This window comes from Artemia sp. Qi Xiang Cuo, chromosome 8, assembly GCF_049724085.1.
Source record: "Artemia sp. Qi Xiang Cuo chromosome 8, ASM4972408v1, whole genome shotgun sequence".
Lineage (NCBI taxonomy): Eukaryota > Metazoa > Arthropoda > Branchiopoda > Anostraca > Artemiidae > Artemia > Artemia sp. Qi Xiang Cuo.
In genome coordinates, this window is record NC_142801.1 from 24,049,732 (window position 1) to 24,074,917 (window position 25,186).

At 32.0% G+C, this 25,186-nt stretch overlaps 1 protein-coding gene across 1 annotated transcript in view; it reads right to left on the reverse strand.

Annotated features, from left to right (window-relative positions):
- The window catches only part of LOC148949262 (contactin-6-like), a 326,188-nt gene that overhangs the window by 234,543 nt on the left and 66,459 nt on the right, over positions 1-25,186 (reverse strand). Inside the window, exon 4 of the mRNA XM_089092664.1 lies at positions 23,298-23,457. Coding sequence (XP_088948790.1) covers positions 23,298-23,457 — 160 coding nt within the window. The remainder of the gene's footprint in view (positions 1-23,297; positions 23,458-25,186) is intronic.

Genomic DNA, 25,186 nt, shown 5'->3' on the forward strand with positions numbered 1-25,186 from the left:
AACTGAAAGTAAGGAGCAACATCAAAACTTAAAACGAACAGAAAATTATTACGATTGGGTTCACCCCCTAGTCAATACCTCGCTCTTTAAGCCAAAGATTTTTTAGTACTTCATAAGAGCTATTTATTCTAAATAACGGCCTTTGTAATTAAGCGGTCATTTTTAAAGAATTGTAACACAATTCGAACTTTAGCGTAATGAGTGAGATACTTAGTAGGGGGCGAGCCCCCTAATATACATAATAGAAATATACGAATATAGAAGTGCATAACGTAAGTGAATTCCTAAGGTACGTATATTTGTTACTAATAAGAACTTTCGTAAATAAAATTCAGCAAATTTCGAGAAAGCTATGTAATCAAATAAAAGTAAAATTAATATGCAAATTTTGTTTTAATTATTCATGTACGGTGAGCCAAAATCAAAACCTGCATTAATTAAAAAACGTTCAAATATTAAATAAAAAAAAAGTTTTTTTTAACTGAAAGTAAGGAACGATGTTAAAAATTAAAACGAACAGAAATTATTCCGTATATGAAAGGGGCTGTCCCGTCCTCAACGCCTCGCTCTTTACACTAAAGTTTGACTTTCTCACAACTCTATTTTTTTAAACAATAAAAAACTTTAGCGTAAAGAGCGATGCGTTGAGGAGTGGAAAGCCCCTTTCATATACGGAATAATTTCTGTTCGTTTTAAGTTTTAACGTCGTTCCTTACTTTCAGTTAACAAAAAACTTGTTCTTTTCATTTAATTGAAGAAAAGACGGTAAACCTATGTCTTTTAAACCGGGTTGATTTCAATGGGATTGAGTTAAACTGTGATTGTAAGGGAAATTAATCTACTTTGAAGAAAGAACGGAAAAACGTCTGAGATTAAAACCTGACACGTTTGAGGGGCAAAAGGTACAACTTCTTAAGCTGTTCGGTATGTTATTATTTTCGCTTAATTTTGCTGTATTCTTCAACTATGTGTTTTCTTGGATTCCTACGTGTTATAGCGAGCATTTTTTGTTACTCGGGTGTAGTGAAATGAGTTTTCATTGTCCACTCGGGGATAATCAGATTGGCCTTAGCGATAAACCTTAACCTTCATGATAATATTTGAAAAAAAAGATAAATATTGTTTTCATTCTATTTATTTTCATCTAAATGGACAGTAGAATAATATAAATTAAGAATAACAATATATTTATTATTTTAAACGAATATAGATTCTTCTCCCTCTAAAAAGCAAAGAAAATAATAACAGTCGAGCTAAAAACGCCATAACCAATAAGACCCCTAAACAATTTGGGTGGAGATAAGAGTGAGATATAGACCTCTGGTTATGTTGATCCTGTAGCCATGGATGCTATATTGAGTGGATGGAAGGCATCCCGAGCCCTAAGGATTTTACTCCGGACGATCTTATTGACAAATTTCATAGAGAAACAGTAGAGAAACACTAGAGAAACACTTTCATACACTCATACACTTTCAAACACTTTCATTGAGAAACACTTTCAAGCAACTAAATATGGAAAAATTGAATAGGGAGAGCCCATTGAGTCATTTTATACAGATTTGAATGAAATTTTCGAGCAAATTGATTTGGATTTGACATGTCGTGACCATACCCATCCAGCTAGAAGAAACCAGGACAATATATTGAACCCTCAAATATCAAGTCCTTAAATTATTAGACCCGACTCCAGTGCAGGAAGAGAACGTGTAAGGTAACTTTTAAAAATGCAAAAAAAAATATACATAGTCTAATATTTAAAGCAAGAGATTTACGGAGGTTTGCAACATTAAATTCAGCAATGAAGTATTCAGTTAAATCTATATTAATCTTACAAAAATTAATATAAATGTATATATTTATAATTATATAGATCTATAGTTCTTAGGGTTTTCAGATATGTTGATTGAAGTGATCCAGTTTTTGTTTCCATTTAACACCATTTCATAGGGCCTCTCGGCAATAGTTGAAATTAGCAAAAATATATCTGGTATGACTATTACTATGTTCATGTATATTTTTTTCAGTTTTTATATTGTTTGGTGTAATTGAATCCGAATATATTGGTTTGAAAAATTCATCGTGTGGTATCATTTTTGAAGCGGCCTTCATATTAATAGATGAACAATGTAATGAACTATATATCTATAAATCCTGAGGGCATATAAAATTTTTATTGAGAAGGTTTGTAGTAGAAACTTGAAATAGGGCACATTCGATTGAAAATTCAACGGATTAGTGCCCTCTTTAATAGTAGAAAGTGATTTGAGGGCAACTAACCCCCCTCCCAGGCCGACCTTTTCCCAAAACACATCCAATCAAAAATTTTAGATAGCCATTTTGTTCAACATAGTTATAAGTTTTAGAAATTAGGTCTTTGAGGACGATAACCCCCCTCAGAGCCCTCGGGGCAAGGGTTGTAAGTAATGCCCTGGAAGCATTTAAGGTTTTTATAGATAGTGATGTTGTAGGAACTTCAAAAAGGGCTCATTCGTTTGGAAATTAGAAGGGCTTCTGCCCTTTTTAATAGTCAAAAGTGATTGGAGGATAACTAACACCCCTCTCACACCCACCATTTCCCCAAACACATCCAATCAAAATTTTCAGATAGCCATTTTGTTCGACGTGGTTAAAAAGTCAGCAAATAAATCTTTTAAAGATGACACTCCCCCTACAGCCCTCAGGGCAAGGGTTGTAAGTTCTTTATAGAAAGCATTGTCTTAGAAACTTCAAAAAGGAATCATTCAATTGGAAATTGAAACGGCTAGTACCCTTTCTAATAGTCGAAAGTGATTGGAGGGCAAGTAACCCCACCTCTCACGCCCACCATTTCCCCAAAAACATTCGGTCGAAATTTTGAGTAAGCCATTTTGTTCAACGTAGTCGAAAGGTTCAAAAATTATGTCTTTTAGGATGACAACCCCCTCACAACCCTCGCTAGGGCAAGGGTTGTAAGTTATGCCCTGGGGTATATAAGGTTTTTATAGAAAGCGTTGTCGTAGAAACTTCAAAAAGGGCTCATTTGATTGGAAATTGGAAGGGCTAGTGCCCTTTTAATAGTCGGAAGTGATTGGAAGGCTTGACATTTTTATAGTAAGATTGATATGGGTACAATGTATTTTTTTGTTTTTAGACCAGGGCACTTCGTGTCAAACGAGTTGTCGTAGGAACTTCGAAAAGGGCTCATTCGATTGAAAATAAAAAGGGCCAATGGTCTCTTTAATAGTCGAAAGCGATTTGAGGGTATTTAATCCCCCTCCCACGCCTATCCTCCCATTTCCCCATTATGTTTGAAAACTAAATGTTACCTTAAGATTAAATAAAAATACACTGCGTTAATGCTAATTCCCAATAAGGCATCTCAGCAGTACCCCAAGAACAACAGAGGTTATTATGTTCAAACTTTCGGGGCTACATCTACTCTTAAAATTTTAAAAAATCAAAATAGCGCAATTGTATCCAAGCTATCAAAAAAGTAAACAGAGTTTTTTTCAGATGGTATCAAGTTTTCTATTTCAGGTCAACTAGAGGATGTATGGAACTATATTAAATACTACTATTTGTGTCCAGATTTTAAAAGGGTGTATGTTGTTAACAATTGCTGAAAACTTTTCTCCGCCGTACAAATAGCAGGCCAAACTATAAAGTCTTAAAAAAAACGAGAAGATTTAAAGTATTATTTTCTTTTTCCGTGAAAATACTATGTCAATATAAAACGAACAGAAATTAATTAAAACACTTTTTCCACAAAATAAGTTTGTCGAAGAAAAGTAAAGAACTCCATTAAACCAAAAATAAGCAAAAATAAAATCAAATAATCTACCAAGCGTGAAACTACCACAAACCAGTATCGATAAATAAATGAAACCCAAAACGAACAGAAATTACATTTAATATCCAATTTAAACTCAAAACCAGGAGAAATTAATATGAGCAGGACTCAAAAAACCTATGCCCTCTCAATGCCAAAAAATAAATTGCACTTTACTGAAAAAATACAAATGAATGTGCATTGTCAGTTTAATATACATATACTGATATTTAGGAATTAGAATGTTAATATTATTTGATTTATTAAAGTTATAAAAGTAAAACATTTATATGTTTTCAGTAAAGTGCAAATTATGTTCTGGCCTTGGGAAGGCTGAAAGGGGTGTTAGTTGCCTACCAATCACTTTCGACTATTAAAAACGGTACTAACCTTTTAAATTTCTATTCGAATGAGCCCTTTTTGAGGTTTCTACGACAACGCTTTCTATAAAAACTTTATATACCCCCAGGGCATAACTTACAGCCCTTGTCCTGAGGGCTGTGAGGGGGCGGGTTTTCATCCTCAAAGACCTAATTTTCAGAACTTTCTACTACGTTGAACAAAATGGCTAGCTCAAAATTTTAACTGGATATGTTTGGATAGATGGCGGGCTTGAGAGGGGGGTTAGTTGCCCTACAATTACTTTTTACTATTAAAAAAAGCACTAGCACTTTGAAGTTCAAATCGAATGAACCTTTTTTGAAGTTTAAGTATGAGCCTTTTTTGAGTATATGTATATTAAACTGACAATGCACATTCATTTTTATTTTTTTCAGAAAAGTGCAAATTATGTTCTGGCCTTGGGAAGGCTGGAAGGGGTGTTAGTTGCCTACCAGTCACTTTTGACTATTAAAAACGGCACTATCCTTTTAAATTTCAATTCGAATGAGCCATTTTTGAAGTTTCTACGACAACACTTTGTATAAAACCTTATGTGCCCCCAAGCCATAACCTACAACCCTTGCCCTGAGGGCTGTGGGGGGGGGGGCGGGTTGTCATCCTCAAAGACATAATTTACAGAACTTTCTACTACGTTGAACAAAATGGCTAGCTCAAAATTTTAACTGGATGTGTTGGGAGAAAAGGTGGGCGTGAGAGGGGGGTTAGTTGCCCTACAATTACTTTTTACAGTTAAAAAAAGCACTAGCACTTTGAAGTTCAAATCGAATGAGCGTTTTTTGAAGTTTCGACGACAAAGCTTTCTATATAGAAAGCTTATATGCCCCCAGGGCATAACTCACAACCCTTGCCTTGAGATCTGTGGGGTGAGTATCCTCCTCAAAAACATAATTTCTCTTTGGAAATCAACTACGTAGAACAAAATGGCTATCTTAAAATTTTTATTGGATGTGTTTGGAAAATGGTGGGCATTGAAGGGGTGTTAGTTCCCTTCCAATCACTTTTGACCCTTAAAATGGGCACTAGAACTGTCGATATCCAATCGAATGAGCCCCTTCCGAAGTTTATGCGACGACTTCCATACGAAGTGCCTCTGGGAAAAAATAAATAACTAAATAATAAATAATAAAACATTGGAGCCGTATGGCCTTTACTATAGGCAACGTTATAGCCTTGCCTCTGAAAAAATATACAATCAAAATTTTGCGATACCTAGTTTTTTCAACGTATTTGAAAGTTCGGTAATTTCGAGATAACCATTTTTTTTAAATAGTTCAAACATCAGATAATAAAAACTCCGAGGTTGACGCAAACCCATTTTTTCACTTTGATATTGTTATTTTGATACCAGTTTTGATTTTTTGATTAACATTTGATTTTTTTTTTTGTTTGATTTTAAAATAAGAAATTTTTTAAAATTTGAAAACTTTTTGCAATCAAAACCGAACAAAAATGAATTTAAAAAAAAATTCTTAAAAATAAGTTTTCAAACAAAAGTAAAGGCCATTTTAAACTTAAGCTCAGCAGATACAAATACCTGTTAAATTTCAAACTCAAAACGACCAGAAATTACTATTAAAGAATAAATGAAACATAAAACAAACAGAAATTAAATAAACAATCATATCAAATGACAGACAACGAGTAATAATATAAATGAATAAATATATCTCAAAGCGAGTAATGCTTAGATTGTATATGAGAATCAAGCTTAAAACGAAGAAAAATATTTTGCTATTGAAGCATAAATGAAACTTAAAACAAACAGAGATTAAATAAACAATCAATGCAAACAAACATACAATGTATATTAATGTAAATGAATAAATAAATCTTAAAACGAGTGAAACTTAAATTGAATGTGGAAATCAAGCTTGAAACGAACAAAAACGAAAAAAAAAACGAACGAAAAGTACACCATTAGAACCGCCTTTTCCGAACCCCCTATATAGAAAACTTTCTGTCCCTTGGATTGGACAGCAAGGGAAACGTATTGGCTTGAAAATCATTTAGCCTTACTTTAAAAAAGGGAAAAACACCCCCTAAAAGCCATAGAATCTTAACAAAAATCGCACTTTTAGATTCAGCGTATCAGAAAACCTTACTGTAGAGGTTTCAAGCTCCTGTCTGCAAAAATGTGGAATTTTGTATTTTTTTACCAGAAGAAAGATCACGGATGCTCGTTTATTGGCCTTTTTTTCCCAGGGGTTATCATATCGACCCAGAGGTCCTAGAATTTTGTGAGAGGGCTTATTTGAACAGCAATTAAAATTTTTAGTGCCTTTTTTAATCAAAAAATAAATAGAAATAGAATCCCTTCTTACAAAAAAACTGCATTTTAGATGTCTTTTCATATTTTCAAATATATTTGATTTTTTAAGCAGTCATAACCATATATGAAGTAATAAGTGCCGTTACGCAAGATCTAACACTGATTGTGTAATAATAACAATATATGACGTAATGAGTGACGTTACGTAAAAATTGAAAAATCAATTTTTATTTTATTTTAGTTTTGGTTCAGAATCGATAAAGTTATAAACTGCAAAAACATTTATGGTATCTGAGCAATAATTTTAGTCTTGAAATTTAAACTGGAAAAATACCTAAAAATTTTAAAATTAGTTTTATTTTTTGTTAGTACTATTAAGACCAATCAAGACGATAGTTAACATTCCTAAGTCAGATACTAAGGGCATATTTTCTCACAATTAAACTTTTTAAATTGCATCTAATAATTTTATTATTCACTAGGTTGCAGCTATTGCTGCAATCATTATATTTAAAAAATAATCCAAAGGTCATAGTGCTAGCAATGAATCAAAAGTTTAAAGTTACAACTTGCTTTAAAAAAACTTTGGGTCTTCACAGAGGATTCTGCAATCAGACCATCGCTAATTGACTTCATATTATCACCGATAGGATTATAGTAGTTAACTGAGATCGAAAAATTAATTGTTTGTTTCTGATTCTTGTCCTGATCGTTCGTAAATATCATTGCCATTTTTGAACGTTTGTCACCTGCTTGTGATTCTGTTTTCATATTCAGGGATGTTTCTAATTTTTAACCGTTCCTTCGTCAGCACCGTCATCGTTTTTGGAACAGGTTACGCCGACTTGGGATTCTTTTATCATATTCGTGCTTAATTTTAATGGCTGCTCAGATTCTTAATTGAAATCATATTTCAGGAGTGTTTGGTTGTGGTTTACCTTGTCACAGTTACATTTTCTTGATTTTTCAAAGTTCATTTTGAATTTCTTTCTCTAAAATGCAAGATTTGGAATATTTCAGTAGTGTTTGGTTTTGTTTTACCTTGTCACAGTTACATTTTCTTGATTTTTCAAAGTTCATTTTGAATTTCTTTCGTTATATAGCAAGAGATGGAAGATTTCAGTAGTGTTTGGATTTGGATTACCTTGTCACAGTTACATTGTCTTGATTTTTCAAAGTTCATTTTGAATTTATTTTGTTGAAATGCAATAGTTGTAATATTTAAGTATTGTTTGCTTGTGTTTTACCTTGTCACAGTTACATTTTCATGATTTTTCAAAGTTCATCTGAATTTCTTTCCTTGAAATGCAAGAGTTGGAATATTTCAGTAGTGTTTGGCTCTGGTTTACCTTGTCACAGTTACATTTTCTTGATCTTTCAAAGTTCATTTTGAATTTCTTTCGTTGAAATGCAAGAGTTGGAATATTTCAGTAGTGTTTCGTTGTTGTTTACTTTGTCAGAGTTACATTCTCTTGATTTTTCAAAGTTCATTATGGATTTCTTTAGTTGAAATATGTTTTGTCGTGCTTTACCTTGACACAGTTAAATTTCTTTATTTTTGTTTGGTTAGGTTAGGCTAGATCAAGTTAGATTAAGTTTAAGTTAGGTTAGGTTAGGTTAGCCTACGTACGCGCGCGCACGTAGGCTAACCTAACCTAACCTAACTTAACCTTAATCTAACTTGTTTGTTAGATTAGTTGAAATATGTTTTGTCGTGCTTTACCTTGACACAGTTAAATTTCCTGATTTTTGTTAGGTTAGGTTAGGCAAAATCAAGTTAGATTAAGGTTAAGTTAGGTTAGGTTAGGTTAACCTACGTACGCGCGCGCACAGAGGCTAGCCTAACCTCACCTTACTTAACCTTAATCTAACTTGATCTAGCCTAACCTAACCTAACAAAAATCAGGAAATTTAACTGTGTCAAGGTAAAGCACGACAAAACATATTTCCACTAAAGAAATACATAATGAACTTTGAAAAATCAAGAGAATTTAACTCTGACAAAGTAAACAACAACGAAACACTACTGAAATATTCCAACTCTTGCATTTCAACGAAAGAAATTCAAAATGAACTTTGAAAAATCAAGAAAATGTAACTGTGACAAGGTAAACCACAGCCAAACACTACTTAAATATTCCAACTCTTGCATTTCAAGGAAAGAATTTCAGATGAACTTTGAAAAATCATGAAAATTTAACTGTGACAAGGTAAAACACAAGCAAACACTACTGAAATATTCCAACTCTTGCATTTCAACGAAAGAAATTCAAAATGAACTTTGAAAAATCAAGAAACTGTCACTGTGACAAGGTAAACCACAACCAAACACTACTGAAATATTCCAACTCTTGCTTTTCAACGAAAGAAATTCAAAATGAACTTTGAAAAATCAAGAAAATGTAACTGTGACAAGGTAAACCACAACCAAACACTACTGAAATATTCCAACTCTTGCATTTCAACGAAAGAAATTCAAAATGAACTTTGAAAAATCAAGAAAATGTAACTGTGACAAGGTAAATCACAACCAAACACTACTGAAATATTCCAACTCTTGCATTTTAACTAAAGAAATTCAAAATGATCTTTGAAAAATCAATACAATGTAAATTTGACATTGTAAACAATAACAAAACACCTCTGAAATATTTCAACTGGTGCATTTTAATTAAAGAAATTCAAAATGAACGTTGAAAAATCATGAAAATGTAAGTGTGACGCGGTACAAAACAACGAAAAACTACTGAAATATTCCAACTCTTGCATTTCAACGAAAGAAATTCAAATTGAACTGTGAAAAATCCAGAAACTGTCACTGTGACAAGGTAAACCACAACCAAACACTACTGAAATATTCAAACTCTTGCATTTCAACGAAAGAAATTCAAAATGAACTTTGAAAAATCAAGAAAATGTAACTGTGACAAGGTAAACCACAACCAAACACTACTGAAATATTCAAACTCTTGCATTTCAGCGAAAGAAATTCAAAATAATCTTTGAAAAATCAAGAATATGTAAGTGTGACAAGGTAAATAACAACCAAACACTACTGAAATATTCCAACTCTTGCATTTCAACGAAAGAAATTAAAAATGAACTTTGAAAAATCAAGAAAATGTAACTGTGACAAGGTAAACCACAACGAACCACTACTGAAATATTCCGACTCTTGCATTTCAACGAAATAAATTCAAAATGAACTTTTAAAAATCAAGAAAAAGTAACTGTGACAAGGTAACCAACAACCAATCACTACTGAAATATTCCAACTCTTGCATTTCAACGAAAGAAATTCAAAATGATCTTTGAAAAATCAAGAAAATGTAAGTGTGACAAGGTAAACCACAACCAAACACTTCTGAAATATTCCAACTCTTGCATTTCAACGAAAGAAATTCAAAATGAACTTTGAAAAATCAAGAGAATGTAAATGTGACAAGGTAAACCACAACAAAACACTACTGAAATATTCCAACTCTTGCATTTCAATGAAATAAATTCAAAATGAACTTTTAAAAATCAAGAAAATGTAACTTTGACAATGTAAACAACAACGAAACACTACTGAAATATTCCAACTCGTGCATTGAAACGAAAGAAATTCAAAATGAACTTTGAAAAATAAAGAAAATGTAACTGTGACAAGGTAAACCACAACCAAACACTACTGAAATATTCCAACTCTTGCATTTCAACGAATGAAATTCAAAATGAACTTTGAAAAATTAAGTTAATGTAACTGTGACAAGGTAAACTACAACAACATACTACTGAAATAGTCCAACTCGTGCATTTCAAAGAAATAAAGTAAAAATGAACTTTGAAAAATCAAGAAAATGTAACTGTGACAAGTTAAAACACAACCAAACACTACTTAAATATTACTACTCTTGCATTTGAATTAAAAAAATTCAAAATGAAATTATATTAATAATTTGAATGTATCTTTTACAAGGTAAACCACACCCAAAAACTACTGAAATATTCAATCTCTTGCATTTCAATGAAAGAAATTCAAAATGAACTTTGAAAAATCAAGCAAATGTAACTGTGACAAGGTAAACCACAACCAAATACTACTGAAATATTCCAACTCTTGCATTTCAAAGAAAGAAATTCGAAATGAACTTTGAAAAATCAAGAAAATGTAACTTTGACAAGGTAAACCACAACCAAATACTACTGAAATATTCCAACTCTTGCATTTCAACGAAAGAAATTCGAAATGAACTTTGAAAAATCAAGAAAATGTAACTGTGACACGGTAAACCACAATCAAACACTACTGAAATATTCCAACTTGACAAGGTAAACCACAACCAAACACTACTGAAATAATCCAACTCTTACATTTCAACTATAGAAAATAAAAATTCAATTTTAAAAATCAAGAAAATGTAACAGTGACAATGAAAACCACAACCAAACACTATTGAAATATTCCCATTCTTGCATTTCAACGAAAGAAATTCAAAAAAAACTTTGAAAAAACAAGAGAATGTAACTGTGACAAGGTAAACCACAACCAAACACAACTGAAATATTCCAACTCTTGCATTTCAACGAGAGAAATTCAAAATGAACTTTGAAAAATCATGAAAATTTAACTATGACAAGGTAAACCACAACCAAACACTACTGAAATATTCCAACTCTTGTATTTCAACGAAAGAAGTTCAAAATGAACTTTGAAAAATCAAGAAATGTAACTGTGACAAGGTAAACCACAACAAAACACTACTGAAATATTACAGCTCTTACATTTCAACGGAAGAAATTCAATTCAATTCAATTCAAAATGAAAGAAATTCAAAATGAACTTTGAAAAATCAAGAGAATGTAACTGTGACAAGGTAAACCACATCGAAACAAAACTGAAATATTCCAACTGTTGCATTTCAACGAAAGAAATTCGAAATGAACTTTGAAAAATCAAGAAAATGTAACTGTGACAAGGTAAACCACAACCAAACACTACTGAAATATTCCAACTCTTGCATTTCAATGAAAGAAATACAAAATGAACTTTGAAAAATCAGGAAAATGTAACTGTGACAAGGTAAACCACAATCAAACACTACTGAAATATTCCAACTCTTGCATTTCAATGAATGAAATTCGAAATGAACTTTGAAAAATCAAGAAAATGTAACTGTGACAATGTAAAGCACGACCAAACGCTACTGAAATATTCCAACTCTTGCATTCCAATGAAAGAAGTTCAAAATGAACTTTGAAAAATCAAGAGAATGTAACTGTGCCAGGGTAAAGCACAACCAAACACTACTGAAATAATCCAACTCTTGCATTTAAATGAAAGAAATTCAAATCAACTTTGAAAAATCAAGAAAATGTAACTTTGACAAGGTGAACCACAACCAAACACTACTGAAATATTCCAACTCTTGCATTTCAGCGAAAGAAATTCAAAATTAACATTGAAAAATCAAGAAAATGTAACTGTGACAAGGTAAACCACGACAAAACACTACTGATATATTCCAACTCTTTCATTTCAACGAAAAAAAATTCAAAATGAACTTTGAAAAATCAGGAAAATGTAACTGTGACAAGGTAAACCACAACCAAACACTACTGAAATATACCAACTCTTGCATTTCAACGAAAGAAATTCGAAATGAACTTTGAAAAATCAAGAAAATGTAACTGTGACACGGTAAACCACAACTAAACACTACTGAAATATTCCAACTATTGCATTTCAACGAAAGAAATTCAAAATGAACTTTGAAAAATCAAGAAAATGTAACTGTGACAAGGTAAACCACAACCAAACACTACTGAAATATTCCAACTATTGCTTTTCAACGAAAAAAATTAAAAATTAACTTTGAATAATCAAGAAAATGTAACTGTGACAAGGTAAACCACAACAAAACACTACTGAAATGTTCTAACTCTTGCATTTCAATGAAAGAAATTCAAAATGAACTTTGAAAAATCAAGAAAATGTAACTGTAACAAGGTAAACCACAACGAAACACAACTGAAATATTCCAACTCTTGCATTTCAACGAAAGAAGTTCAAAATAAACTTTGAAAAATCAAGAAAATGTAACCATGACAAGGTGAACCACAACCAAACACTACTGAAATATTCCAACTCTTGCATTTCAAAGAAATAAATTCTAAATTAACTTTGAAAAATCAAGAAAATGAAACTGTGACAAGCAACACCACAACGAAACACAACTGAAATATTCCAACTCTTTCATATCAACGAAAGAAATTCAAAATGAACATTGAAAAATCAAGAAAATGTAACTGTGACAAGGTAGACCACAACGAAACACAACTGAAATATTCCAACTCTTGCATTTCAACGAAAGAAATTCAAAATGAACTTTGAAAAATTAAGAAAATGTAACTGTGACAAGGTAAACCAAAACCAAACACTACAGAAATATTCCAACTCTTGCATTTCAATGAAAGAAATTCAAAATGAACTTTGAAAAATCAAGAAAATGTAACTGTGACAAGGTAAACCACAACCACACACTACTGAAATATTCCAACTCTTGCATTTCAACGAAAGAAATTCAAAATGAACTTTGAAAAATCAAGAAAATGTAACTGTAACAAGGTAAACCACAACCAAACACAACTGAAATATTCCAACTCTTGCATTTCAACGAAAGAAATTCAAAATTAAATTTGAAAAATTAAGAAAATGTAATAATGACAATGTAAACCACAACCAAACACTACTGAAATATTCCAACTCTTGCATTTCAACAAAAGAAGTTCAAAATGAAGTTTGAAAAATCAAGAAAATGTAACTGTGACACGGTGAACCACAACCAACCACTACTGAAATACTCCATCACTTGCTTTACATTGAAAAAAATTAAAAATGAATAGTAAAAAATCTTACGAATGTAACACTGACAATTTAATCCATAACCAAACACCATTGAAATATTTAGACTCTTGCATTTCATCGAAAAAAATTCAAAATGAAGCTTGAGAACTCAAGAAAATGTAAGTCTGACAATGACAACCACAACCAAACAATACTGAAATATTCCAACTCTTGCATTTCAATGAAAAAAATTCAAAATGAACTTTGAAAAATCAGGAAAATGTAACTGTGACAAGGTAAACCACAACCAAACACTACTGAAATATTCCAACTCTTGCATTTCAAAGAAAGAAATTCAAAATGAACTTTGAAAAATCAAGAAAATGTAACTGTGACAAGGTAAACCACAACCAAACACTACTGAAATATTCCAACTCTTGCATTTCAACGAAAAAAATTCAAAATAAACTTTGAAATGTCAAGAAAATGTAACTGTGACAAGGTAAACCACAACCAAACATTACTGAAATATTCCAACTCTTGCATTTCAATGAAAGAAATTCCTGAAATATTCCAACTCTTGCATTTCAACGAAAAAAATTCAAAATAAACTTTGAAAAATCAAGAAAATGTAACTGTGACAAGGTAAAACACAACCAAACACTACTGAAATATTCCAACTCTTGCATTTCAATGATAGAAATTCCATATGAACTTTGAAAAATCAGGAAAATGTAACTGTGACAAGGTAAACCACAACCAAGCACTACTGAAATATTCCAACTCTTGCATTTCAACGAAAGAAATTCAAAATGAACTTTGAAAAATCAGGAAAATGTAACTGCGACAAGGTAAACCACAACCAAACACTACTTAAATATTCTAACTATTTCATTTCAACGTAAGAAATTCAAAATGAACTTTGAAAAATCAAGAAAAAGTAACTGTGACAAGGTAAACCACTCACACACACTACTGAACTATTCAAACTCTAGCATTTCAAAGAAAGAAATTCAAAATGAACTTTGAAAAATCAAGAAAATGTAAATTTGACAAGGTAAACCACAACGAAACACAACTGAAATATTCCAACTCTTGCATTTCAACGAAAGAAATTCAAAAATGAACTTTGAAAAATCAAGAGAATGTAACTGTGACAAGGTAAACCACAACCAAACACTACTGAAATATTCCCACTCTTGCATTTCAATTAAAGAAATTCAAAATGAACTTTGAAAAATCAAGAAAATGTAACTGTGACAAGGTAAACCACTACCAAACACTACTGAAATATTCCAACTCTTGCTTTTCAACGAAATAAATTCAAAATGAACTTTGAAAAATTAAGAAAATGTAACTGTAACAAGGTAAACCACAACGAAATACATCTGAAATATTCCAACTCTTGCATTTCAACGACCGAAATTCAAAATGAACTTTGAAAAATTAAGAAAATGTAACCATGACAAGGTAAACCACAACCAAACACTACTGAAATACTCCAACTCTTGCATTTCAACGAAAGAACTTCAAAATGAACTTTGAAAAATCAATAAAATGTAAGTGTGACAAGTTGAACCACAACCAAACACTACTGAAATATTCCAACTCTTGCATTTCAACGAAAGAAATTCAAAATGAACTTTGAAAAATCAAGAGAATGTAACTCTGACAAGGTAAACCACAACCAAACACTACTGAAATATTCCAACTCTTGCATTTCAACGAAAGAAATTCAAAATAAACTTCGAAAAATCAAGAAAATGTAACTGTGACAAGGTAAACCACAACCAAACACTACTGAAATATTCCAACTCTTTCATTTCAATGAAAGAAATTCAAAATGAACTTTGAAAAATCAGGAAAATGTAACTGTGACAAGGTAAACCACAACCAAACACTACTGAAATATTCCAACTCTTGCATTTCAACGAAAGAAGTTCAAAATGAACTTTGAAAAATCACGAAAATGTAACTGTGACAAGGTAAACCACAACCAAACACTACTGAAATATTCCAACTCTTGCATTTCAACGAAAGAAATTCAAAATGAACTTTGAAAAATCAAGAAAATGTAACTGTGACAAGTTAAACCACAACGAAACACCACTGAAGTATTCCAACTCTTGCATTTCAACGAAAGAAATTCAAAATGAACTTTGAAAAATCAAGAAAATGTAACTGTGACAAGCTAAACCACAACGAAACACAACTGAAATATTCCAACTCTTGCATTTCAACGAAAGAAATTCAAAATGAACTTTGAAAAATCAAGAAAATATAACTGTGACAAGTTAAACCACAACCAAACACAACTGAATTAGTTAAACTATTTAATTTAAAATAAATAAATTAAAAATGAAATTTGAAAAATAAAGAATATTTAACTTTTACTCTGTAAACCTTATCAAAACACTACTTAAATATTCCAACTCTTGCATTTCAATGAAAGAAATTCAAAATGAACTTTGAAAAATTAAGGGAATGTAACTGTGACAAGGTAAACCACAACCAAACACTAGTGAAATATTCCAACTCTTGCATTTCAACGAAAGAAATTCAAAATGAATTTTGAAAAATTAAGGGAATGTAACTGTGACAGGGTAAACTACAACAACACACTACTGAAATATTCCAACTCTTGCATTTCAAATAAAGAAATTAAAAATGAACTTTGAAAAATAAAGAAAATGTAACTGTGACAAGGAAAACCACAACCAAAAACTACTGAAATAGTCCAACTCTTGCATTTCAATGAAATAAATTCAAAATGAACTTTGAAAAATCAAGAAGATGTAACTGTGACAAGGTAAACCCCAACCAAACACAACTGAAATATTCCAACTCTTGCATTTCAATGAAAGAAATTCAAAATGAACTTTGAAAAATCAAGAGAATGTAACTCTGCCAGGGTAAACCACAACCAAACACTACTGAAATATTCCAACTCTTGCATTTCAACGAAAGAAATTCAAATCAACTTTGAAAAATCAAGAAAATGTAACTGTGACAAGTAAACCACAACCAAACACTACTGAAATATTCCAACTCTTTCATTTCAACGAAAGAAATTCAAAATGAACTTTGAAAAATCAAGAAAATTTAACTGTGACAATGTAAACCACGACAAAACACTACTGACATATTACAACTCTTGCATTTCAACGAAAAAAAATTCAAAATGAACTTTGAAAAATCAAGAAAATGTAACTGTGACAAGGTAAACCACAACCAAACACTACTGAAATATAGCAACTCTTGTATTTCAATTAAAGAAATTCGAAATTAAATTTGAAAATCAAGAAAATGTAACTTTGACACGGTAAACCACAACTAAACACTACTGAAATATTTCAAGTATTGCATTTCAACGATAGAAATTCAAAATGAACTTTGAAAAATTAAGAAAATGTAACTGGGACAAGGTAAAGCACAACCAAACACTACTGAAATATTCCAACTCTTGCATTTCAATGAAAAAAATTCAAAATGAACTTTGAAAAATCAAGAAAATGTAACTGTGACAAGGTAAACCACTACAAAACACTACTGAAATATTCCAACTCTTGCATTTCAACGAAAGAAATTCAAAATGAACTTTGAAAAATCAAGAAAATGTAACTGTAACAAGGTAAACCACAACGAAACACAACTGAAATATTCCAACTCTTGCATTTCAACGAAAGAAATTCAAAATGAACTTTGAAAAATTAAGAAAATCTAACCATGACAAGGTAAACCACAACCAAACACTACTGAAATATTCCAACTCTTGCATTTCAACGAAAGAAGTTCAAAATGAACTTTGAAAAATCAGGGAAATGTAACTGTGACAAGGTGAACCACTACCAAACACTACTGAAATATTCCAACTCTTGCATTTCAAAGAAAGAAATTCAAAAGAAACTTTGAAAAATCAAGAGAATGTAACTCTGACAAGGTAAACCACAACCAAACACTACTGAAATATTCCAACTCTTGCATTTCAACGAAAAAAATTCAAAATAAACTTTGAAAAATCAAGAAAATGTAACTGTGACAAGGTAAACCACGACAAAACACTACTGAAATATTCCAAGTCTTGCATTTCAATGAAAGAAATTCCAAATGAACTTTGAAAAATCAGGAAAATGTAACTGTGACAAGGTAAACCACAACCAAACACTACTGAAATATTCCAACTCTTGCATTTCAACGAAGGAAATTCAAAATGAACATTGAAAAATCAGGAAAATGTAACTGTGACAAGGAAAACCACAACCAAACACTACTGAAATATTCCAACTATTGCAATTCAAAGAAACAAAATAACAATGAACTTTGAAAAATCAAGAAAATTTAACTGTGACAAGGAAAACAAAAACAAAAAACAACTGAAATATTCAAACTCGTGCATATCAACGAAAGAAATTCAAAATGAACTTTGAAAAATAAAGAAAATGTAACTGTGAAAAGTTAAACCACAACGAAACACAACTGAAATATTCCAACTCTTGCATTTCAACGAAAGAAATTCAAAATGAACTTTGAAAAATCAAGAAAATGTAAGTGTGACAAGGTAAACCACAACCAAACACTACTGAAATATTCCAACTCTTTCATTTCAATTATATAAATAATAAATGATCTATTAAAAAAAAAGATTATGTAACTCTGACATTATAAGCAACTACAAAAAACTACTGATATATTACAACTATTGCATTTAAACTAAAGAAATTCTAAATGAACTTTGAAAAATCAAGAAAATGTAACTGTAACAAGGTAAAACACAACGAAACACAACTGAAATATTCCAACTCATGCATTTCAACGAAAGAAATTCAAAACGAACTTTGAAAAATTAAGAAAATGTAAACATGAAAAGGTAAACCACAACCAAACACTACTGAAATATTCCAACTCTTGAATTTCAACGAAAGAAGTTCAAAATGAACTTTGAAAATTCATGAAAATGTAACTGTGACAAGGTGAACCACAACCAAACACTACTGAAATATTCCAACTCTTGCATTTCAACGAAAGAAATTATAAATGAACTTTGAAAAATTAAGAAAATGTAACTATGACACGGTAAACCACAACCAAACACTACTAAAATATTCCGACTGTTGCATTTCAACGAAAAAAATTCAGAATGAACTTTGAAAAATCAAGAAAATGTAACTGTGACAAGGTAAACCACAACCAAACACTACTGAAATATTCCAACTCTTGCATTTCAATGTAAGAAATTCAAAATGAACTTTGAAAAATCAGGAAAATGTAACTGTGACAAGGTAAACCATAACCATCCATGAAAACAGACATAAATGTGAGAAAATTCCTGGTTTTTCAAGTGAGAAAATTCCTGTTTTTTCATTCTCAGTGAGAAAACCATAAACCACGTGGTGGGGTCACGAGTAGAACCCCCCTTTCTACTCTTGGCATGCTGTATGTCTCCAATATATATGATTCTCAAACTACACTTTAGCATAACTATCGTGTTACTCTTTAGTTTAAATTTTGCGAATGGCAAATCACCAATTTCATCTAAATTAAGAAATTATATCGTGAATTCAATTTTGCCTTCCAGTTTATTTTCAACGAATTATACTGTTTATCAGATTTGTATTCTGTTGGAGTTCCGTTGTAAATATAGCTGTTGCTTCTCTTTTAACGGCAGATTTAGCCGCACGTCATCTTCGTTTACAATGTAATGCGATCCTCCCTGTCACTGGTATTCTAACCCCAAATTTAATTGTCCATCATTTTAGTGAGATTCCCTCTGATGCAACCTCTGCGATGGCTTGTCTTTCAGGCTTGGCTTGCATTTTCTTGGTTTAGGTTTTCTTGTTTTAGGCTTTATGACTAGTCGAGATAATAGTTATAATTCCTGAATTGGTTACAAATGTTTATTTTTTCTCACAAGCCAGTTCTTTTAAACCCGCTTTTTAATTCATTGTGGTTACAGCAGTAGCTGCTATCCTCTTTGGACCGTTTGAAAGAAAAATAAAAGATAAAAAATATATATATCGTTGTTCCAGTTGTAGCTGCAATCTAGTAGGAGACAAACGCATCCCATAGCCACAAAACAATTGCCCGAAACTTCTATAAATGGTGTCAAATCGAAACACAAATCACAACATTAGAACTGCTTTGGTCGAAATCCAATATCAAGAAAACTCACAATTCCTTGGCATAAACATGTAGGAGAATCCATTGGCATGAAAAATAATTACATTAAGGAACGAACAGTAGCCCATACTAACTGAAGTATTAAATCAAACACTTCATGGTCAAAATTACACTAAAAAAGGATCATTGGAATAGCAAACCATAGCACACATTTGACTTAGTTAGCTACTTGATTGTTTTAGGTTCGTCTCTTACTATTTCAAAGGAGAAAAAGCCGTAGGCTTTTTCATATTTGTAATCAGGTTATTATTGATGGATAATGGTTCAGGTAATTATCGCATTAAATATAAGGAAGGATCAAAGGTACAAAATAAAAAGGAATAGGCAAAAATCCAGGAAAAACCACAGGAATCAAGGGGTAGAGAAACTCAGCAAGAAAGACAAGGAAAAACACAGGAATTTTAAATTTATATTTTACTATGGGGCGTGATTGTCTCTTACTAGGTGGCTAGCTACCGCTGCAACCTGGACTAGGATAGCTGGCTCTCACCCAGTTGGCCTGAGTTCAATTTCCTGTACGAGAAATTTTTACCTATGATGATTTCTTAAGAAAAACCATATTTCTTAATATTGGTAACGTAAAGACCGAACATCTAACCATCAGTATTGTCAAACAGTCGTGGTAACCAACTTTATAGTAATCCGGATTGCAGTGGTAGCTAGCAACCTAGTAAAAAACGATCACGTCCAATGTTAAGAAATATTAAAACCCATGACTCCTAAAAAGAGTCAAATCAAAACAAATAGTACACCATTGGAACCGCCTTGTCTAAAACCCCTATATAGGAAACATTCTTCCCCTTGGCTTGAACGACCAGAGAAATATATTGGCTTGAAAATCAAGAAAAGTGGAAGCTACTACAGCATTCTGCCTAAAAGGCATCTTTTTTTTCTTTTTTTCTTCCACAGATAGCTTGGCACTCGAACATCGTAGAGAGTTGTTCAACAGCGCATATTAAAGAAAATTAATGGGGTTAAAAACTTTTTGTAATTAAAAGAAATTATTTTTAAAATAGAATCAATTTTTTACGAAAAATAGCAAATTTCATGTTAAGGATTGATCAATGACGTTATAATCGCAGGATGTAGCCAAGTCGTTTCTTACTGCTCCAATTAAGAAAAAGCCATTAGCTTTTTCCTGTTTGTAATTTCATGTCAAACAAAGATCATGCATACAAAAAACGAAATCAGTTCAAAATTTCAAGGATGATTTATATAAAATGCAAAAATATAGTGTTTTAGCTACAATACCACTTTTTGGATTGAAACTAGTAAATAGCTGAAAATTTTCAAACAATTTCTTATATCTTAGTTTTTAATAACACTGTTACGCCCTTTCATAGGTATAAGTTATGGTATTAGCTAATAGAAAACGGCAAAAAAGCATGCCAAAACATTCAGAGAAAAGGAGAAAAGCTGAAAATACTAAAGGATGTCCTAAAGAAATCGAGATTTTGTATAAAGGATCAATCAAATTAATCATATGCAGTGCCTTTTCTTTTCCTCCTCAGACAGCTTTGCACTGGAATATCGTAGATAGCTGTTTAATACATAATTACATACAAAGAATGAGGCATAAGTATGATTAGTCTCAGAGTCAGAGTAAGTATAACTCAGTCTCAGAGAATACCAAACTTCAATGTTAGTGAGAGGATTATTCAAACCAGTAGAATACTCTCTTGTTATAATCATTTGGTAGCCAATATAAACTCTTAAACCTATAAACGATTCAATTTTGATAAAGAAGAACCAGGTCAATTTCAAGCCCTCCTCCTATTCCATAAAAAAAGATACTATATGACACACTACTTTCTATGCTTCCAAATTAAGCACTGTTCGAAACATCAACTATGTTCTTCCTTTAGATTACATTAAAAGCAAAACAAAATCTCTTATACCTATAGAAAATTTTATTTTAATGAAAGAAGAATTTGGTCGTTTTCAACGTTCCTTTTTGTATGCATCACTTAACAATGAAACCAAATTAATAATTTTAAATGAATTTAAAATTTTAGCAGAATAAGTACAATTTTCACACCCTCATAATCAGCAAAACCTGTCCACTCTTACATGAAATGACTAATACCTGCAAATTTTTACTTTTATTGAAAATTTGCAAAGAAAAATACCTAAGAGCAAAAATTGAAAGAGATGAAATAATCCATTGCATAAATTAAGGAGGAAAAAACTTGGAACAGATGATTCCACAGAGGGCCTTGAGGCAAGCTAACAGCGTGTCTAAAAATAGTTTCTTTTTCAAGAACTTATACTGTCTAGTTGTTTTTCTATTGCTTTTGTTCAAAATAAAAAATACTCTGAAACTTAAAACTTCTCTATTTTGTGGAGACTTTTCCTGGAAGGGCTAAAATTAATAATTCCACCATCAAACTAATTATTGCATCTGAACTTTTTTGTTTTTTAAAGTAGAGAAGAATTTTTTCTTCAGAGATAAATTCCACATGCTCCCTTTTTTTAAGGTTTGAGGTTACCACTCAAATATAAGTTATGTCATAAAGATTTCCAGGGAGATCCCATTAATCAAAGATGTGCTATATGGTTAATTGTCTCTAATATCACTAAGTAAGAAATAACTAAAAGGAATACATCCGGAATCAATAGTTAAAAACCTGAAAAATCTCACCAATTAGACTGAAAAAAAGGAAATCATCTTTTTCTTATAGTTTAGTTTAACGCACCCCAAATTGATGCATGGCAGGCTATAACCCTTATCTGTGCAAAATTCTATTCCATCAAATGGAAAGTTTTTGATGCCTCAAAATATTTTCTACATAAAAAAGAAATTGCACTAAAAGAAAAATTGAGCCGTCTCCAATTTAAATTTTCTTACAAAAAAGGTGTGTATGACTTTTTTTTGGTATTTTAGTCCTGCAATCGCAACAAATAGGGATTTTAGAAACTCCAGCCATATTTTACTTAAACTTCTCTCTATGGATGTACTAAACACTTTCCAAAAATAGTATCGAAGACACTTTTCAGAAATAGCCCACAAAGGGGGGAGGAAGAGAGAGATGTGATATACCCCAGATATGCCTGAGATAAGATTATTAAGGCTATTAGAATGTTTTTTTTAATGTTTCTTAAATTCTCAAAGTATTTTACGAATAAAAATTATCACAATGCTCTTTCATTAAAGTAGTCACTTGAAATAACTTCAGTGTAAGATGGAGGTTGGGGAAGATTGCCGTGGCTAACAGGCGTCTTTATAAATAGGATAATTTCTTTTCATTTTTAGTTTTAAGGCCAATCTTTACTTTCAATTATAAGAAACCTGCTTTTGTTTTCATCGTTTTAATATCACATCCGAGGTAATGCTACCCACAGCGGAAGCAGCTACTCTATTAAAGATGCCGGTCTTTACTCTTGCCTCCATCATAGACACTATGAACGATACAACCACTACTGAGGCAAATATGAACTATCTATGATTGCATTCGTAAATATGACGTCACTCACATGAATCTTTCTTCCAAAATTAAGGCTCTTAACGAACTTTCTCCAACTTCTGATTTATATAGATTATTTTTCAGGCTAGAAAATCCCAGGATACCAACCTCCCCCAAAAAATATGGAGCCATTTAGAAAAAAAATAAGTACATAAATAAATATATACAGAGATACATAATTATTGCTCGTTTAGAAAGATAGTATAATTATATATATATATATATATATATATATATATATATATATATATATATATATATATATATATATATATATATATATATATATATATATATATATATATATATATATATACTTTTCTTTTAAACTCTGTTTTTACTTACGTTTCACAATTAGATGAAGTGGTTGGCTACTTCCTTCTCCTTCCGAATTGAATGAATGACAAGTATAATTTCCTGCTGCTGACCTGTCTACATGCTGAAGTACTAGACTCTGATTACTTAGAATTATTCCCATCCCGGGATTATGATGAAGTAGCTTCCCCTAAAAGGAATTTGTGTGAGCTAATACTAGGTATGAGATAAAGGTCTTATCACCATGGGTGCCACTTACACCTTATTCCGTTTCACCTTACACTTTAGACAGTTTTTACACTTGAGCTAAGTAATATATACGAGAAATCAAAACCTTATAAATTGGATACATCAATCAATTCTAATCAGGGGCCTGTTTTCACTGTCATACGTCATTACTAAAAACTTTTATTAACATGTGGAGCAGAACTGCTAATTAAAGGTAGGGTCACACACTTAAGATTCTAACAAATCATACGCTGCGCAATCGCGCTGCCTAAGTAAAGAACGATGTTGGCACAATGTATTTTTTGGGGGGGTCCTGGACCAGGGCACTTCGTATGGAAGGAGTTGTCATTAAAACTGCTAAAAAGACTCATTAGAATGGACATTGGAGTGGCTAGTGCCCTTTTTAATAATCGAAAGTGATTGGAGGGCAACTAACCCTTCTCTCACGCCCACCTTTTCCCCAAACACATCCAATCAAAATTTTAAGATAGCCATTTTGTTCAACTTAGTTGAAAGTTCTGAAAACTGGGTCTATGAGGGTGACAGCCCCCCTCCCCCCCCCCCGAGCCCTCAGGGCTAGGGTTATAAGTTATGCCCTGAGGGCATATAAGGTTCTTATAGAAACCGTTGTCATAGAAACTTCAGAAGGAGCTCATTCGATTGGACATCGAAATGGCTGATACCCTTTTTAATAGTCGAAAGTGATTGGAAGGCAACTAACACCCCTTCCATCCCCACCATTTATCCAAACACATCCAATCAAAATTTTGAAATAGTCCTTTTGTTCAACGTAGTTGAAAGTTCTGGAAATTAGGTCTTTGAGGATGATAACCCTTCAGAACCCTCAGGGTAAGGGTTATTAGTTATACCCTGGGGGCATATAAGGTTTTTATTGAAAGCTTTGTCATAGAAACTCGAAAAAGGGCGCATTCGATTTAAAATTCAAAGTGCTAGTGCCCTTTTTGTGCCCCTAAAATTAGGTCTTCAAGGATGACAACGCCCCCCAAGCCCTCGGGGCAAATTATTCCCTGGGGCTTATAAGGTTTTTATAGAAAGCGTTGTCGTAGAAACTTCTAAAAGAGCTCATTAAATTGGAAATTGAAATGGCTAGTGGCCTTTTTAATAGTCGAAAGTAATTGTAGGGCAACTAACCCCCCTCTCACGACCACCATTTTTCCAAACACATACAATCAAAATTTTGAGATAGCCATTATTTTCAACGTAGTTCTGGATGTCAACGAGTTATGTCAACGAGAGTTCTGGAAATTATGTCTTTGAGGATGACAACCCCCCACAGCCCTCAGGGCAAGGGTTGTAAGTTTTGCCCTGGGGTATATGAGTGTTGTCGTAAAACTTCAAAACTTCAACGCTTAAAACATTAATTAATTGTTGTCCTCTTAAAGTTACATGTGAAAACATTTAAAAGAAATTATTCAGTAAAGTACAAATTATATTCTGGATTTTAGAAAGTATAGGGTTTAGAACCCTACTCAGTTAAATTTCTGCAGACCTTTTGAAGTTTTTACGACAACACTTTCTATATGACATTATATGCCTCCAGGGCATAACTTACAGCCTTAGCCCTGAGGGCTTTTGGGGGTTGTTGTACTTGGAAACATAATTTCCGGACCCTTCAACTACGTTCAACAAAATAGCTATATCAAAATGTTTATCGGAAGTGTTTGGGGAAA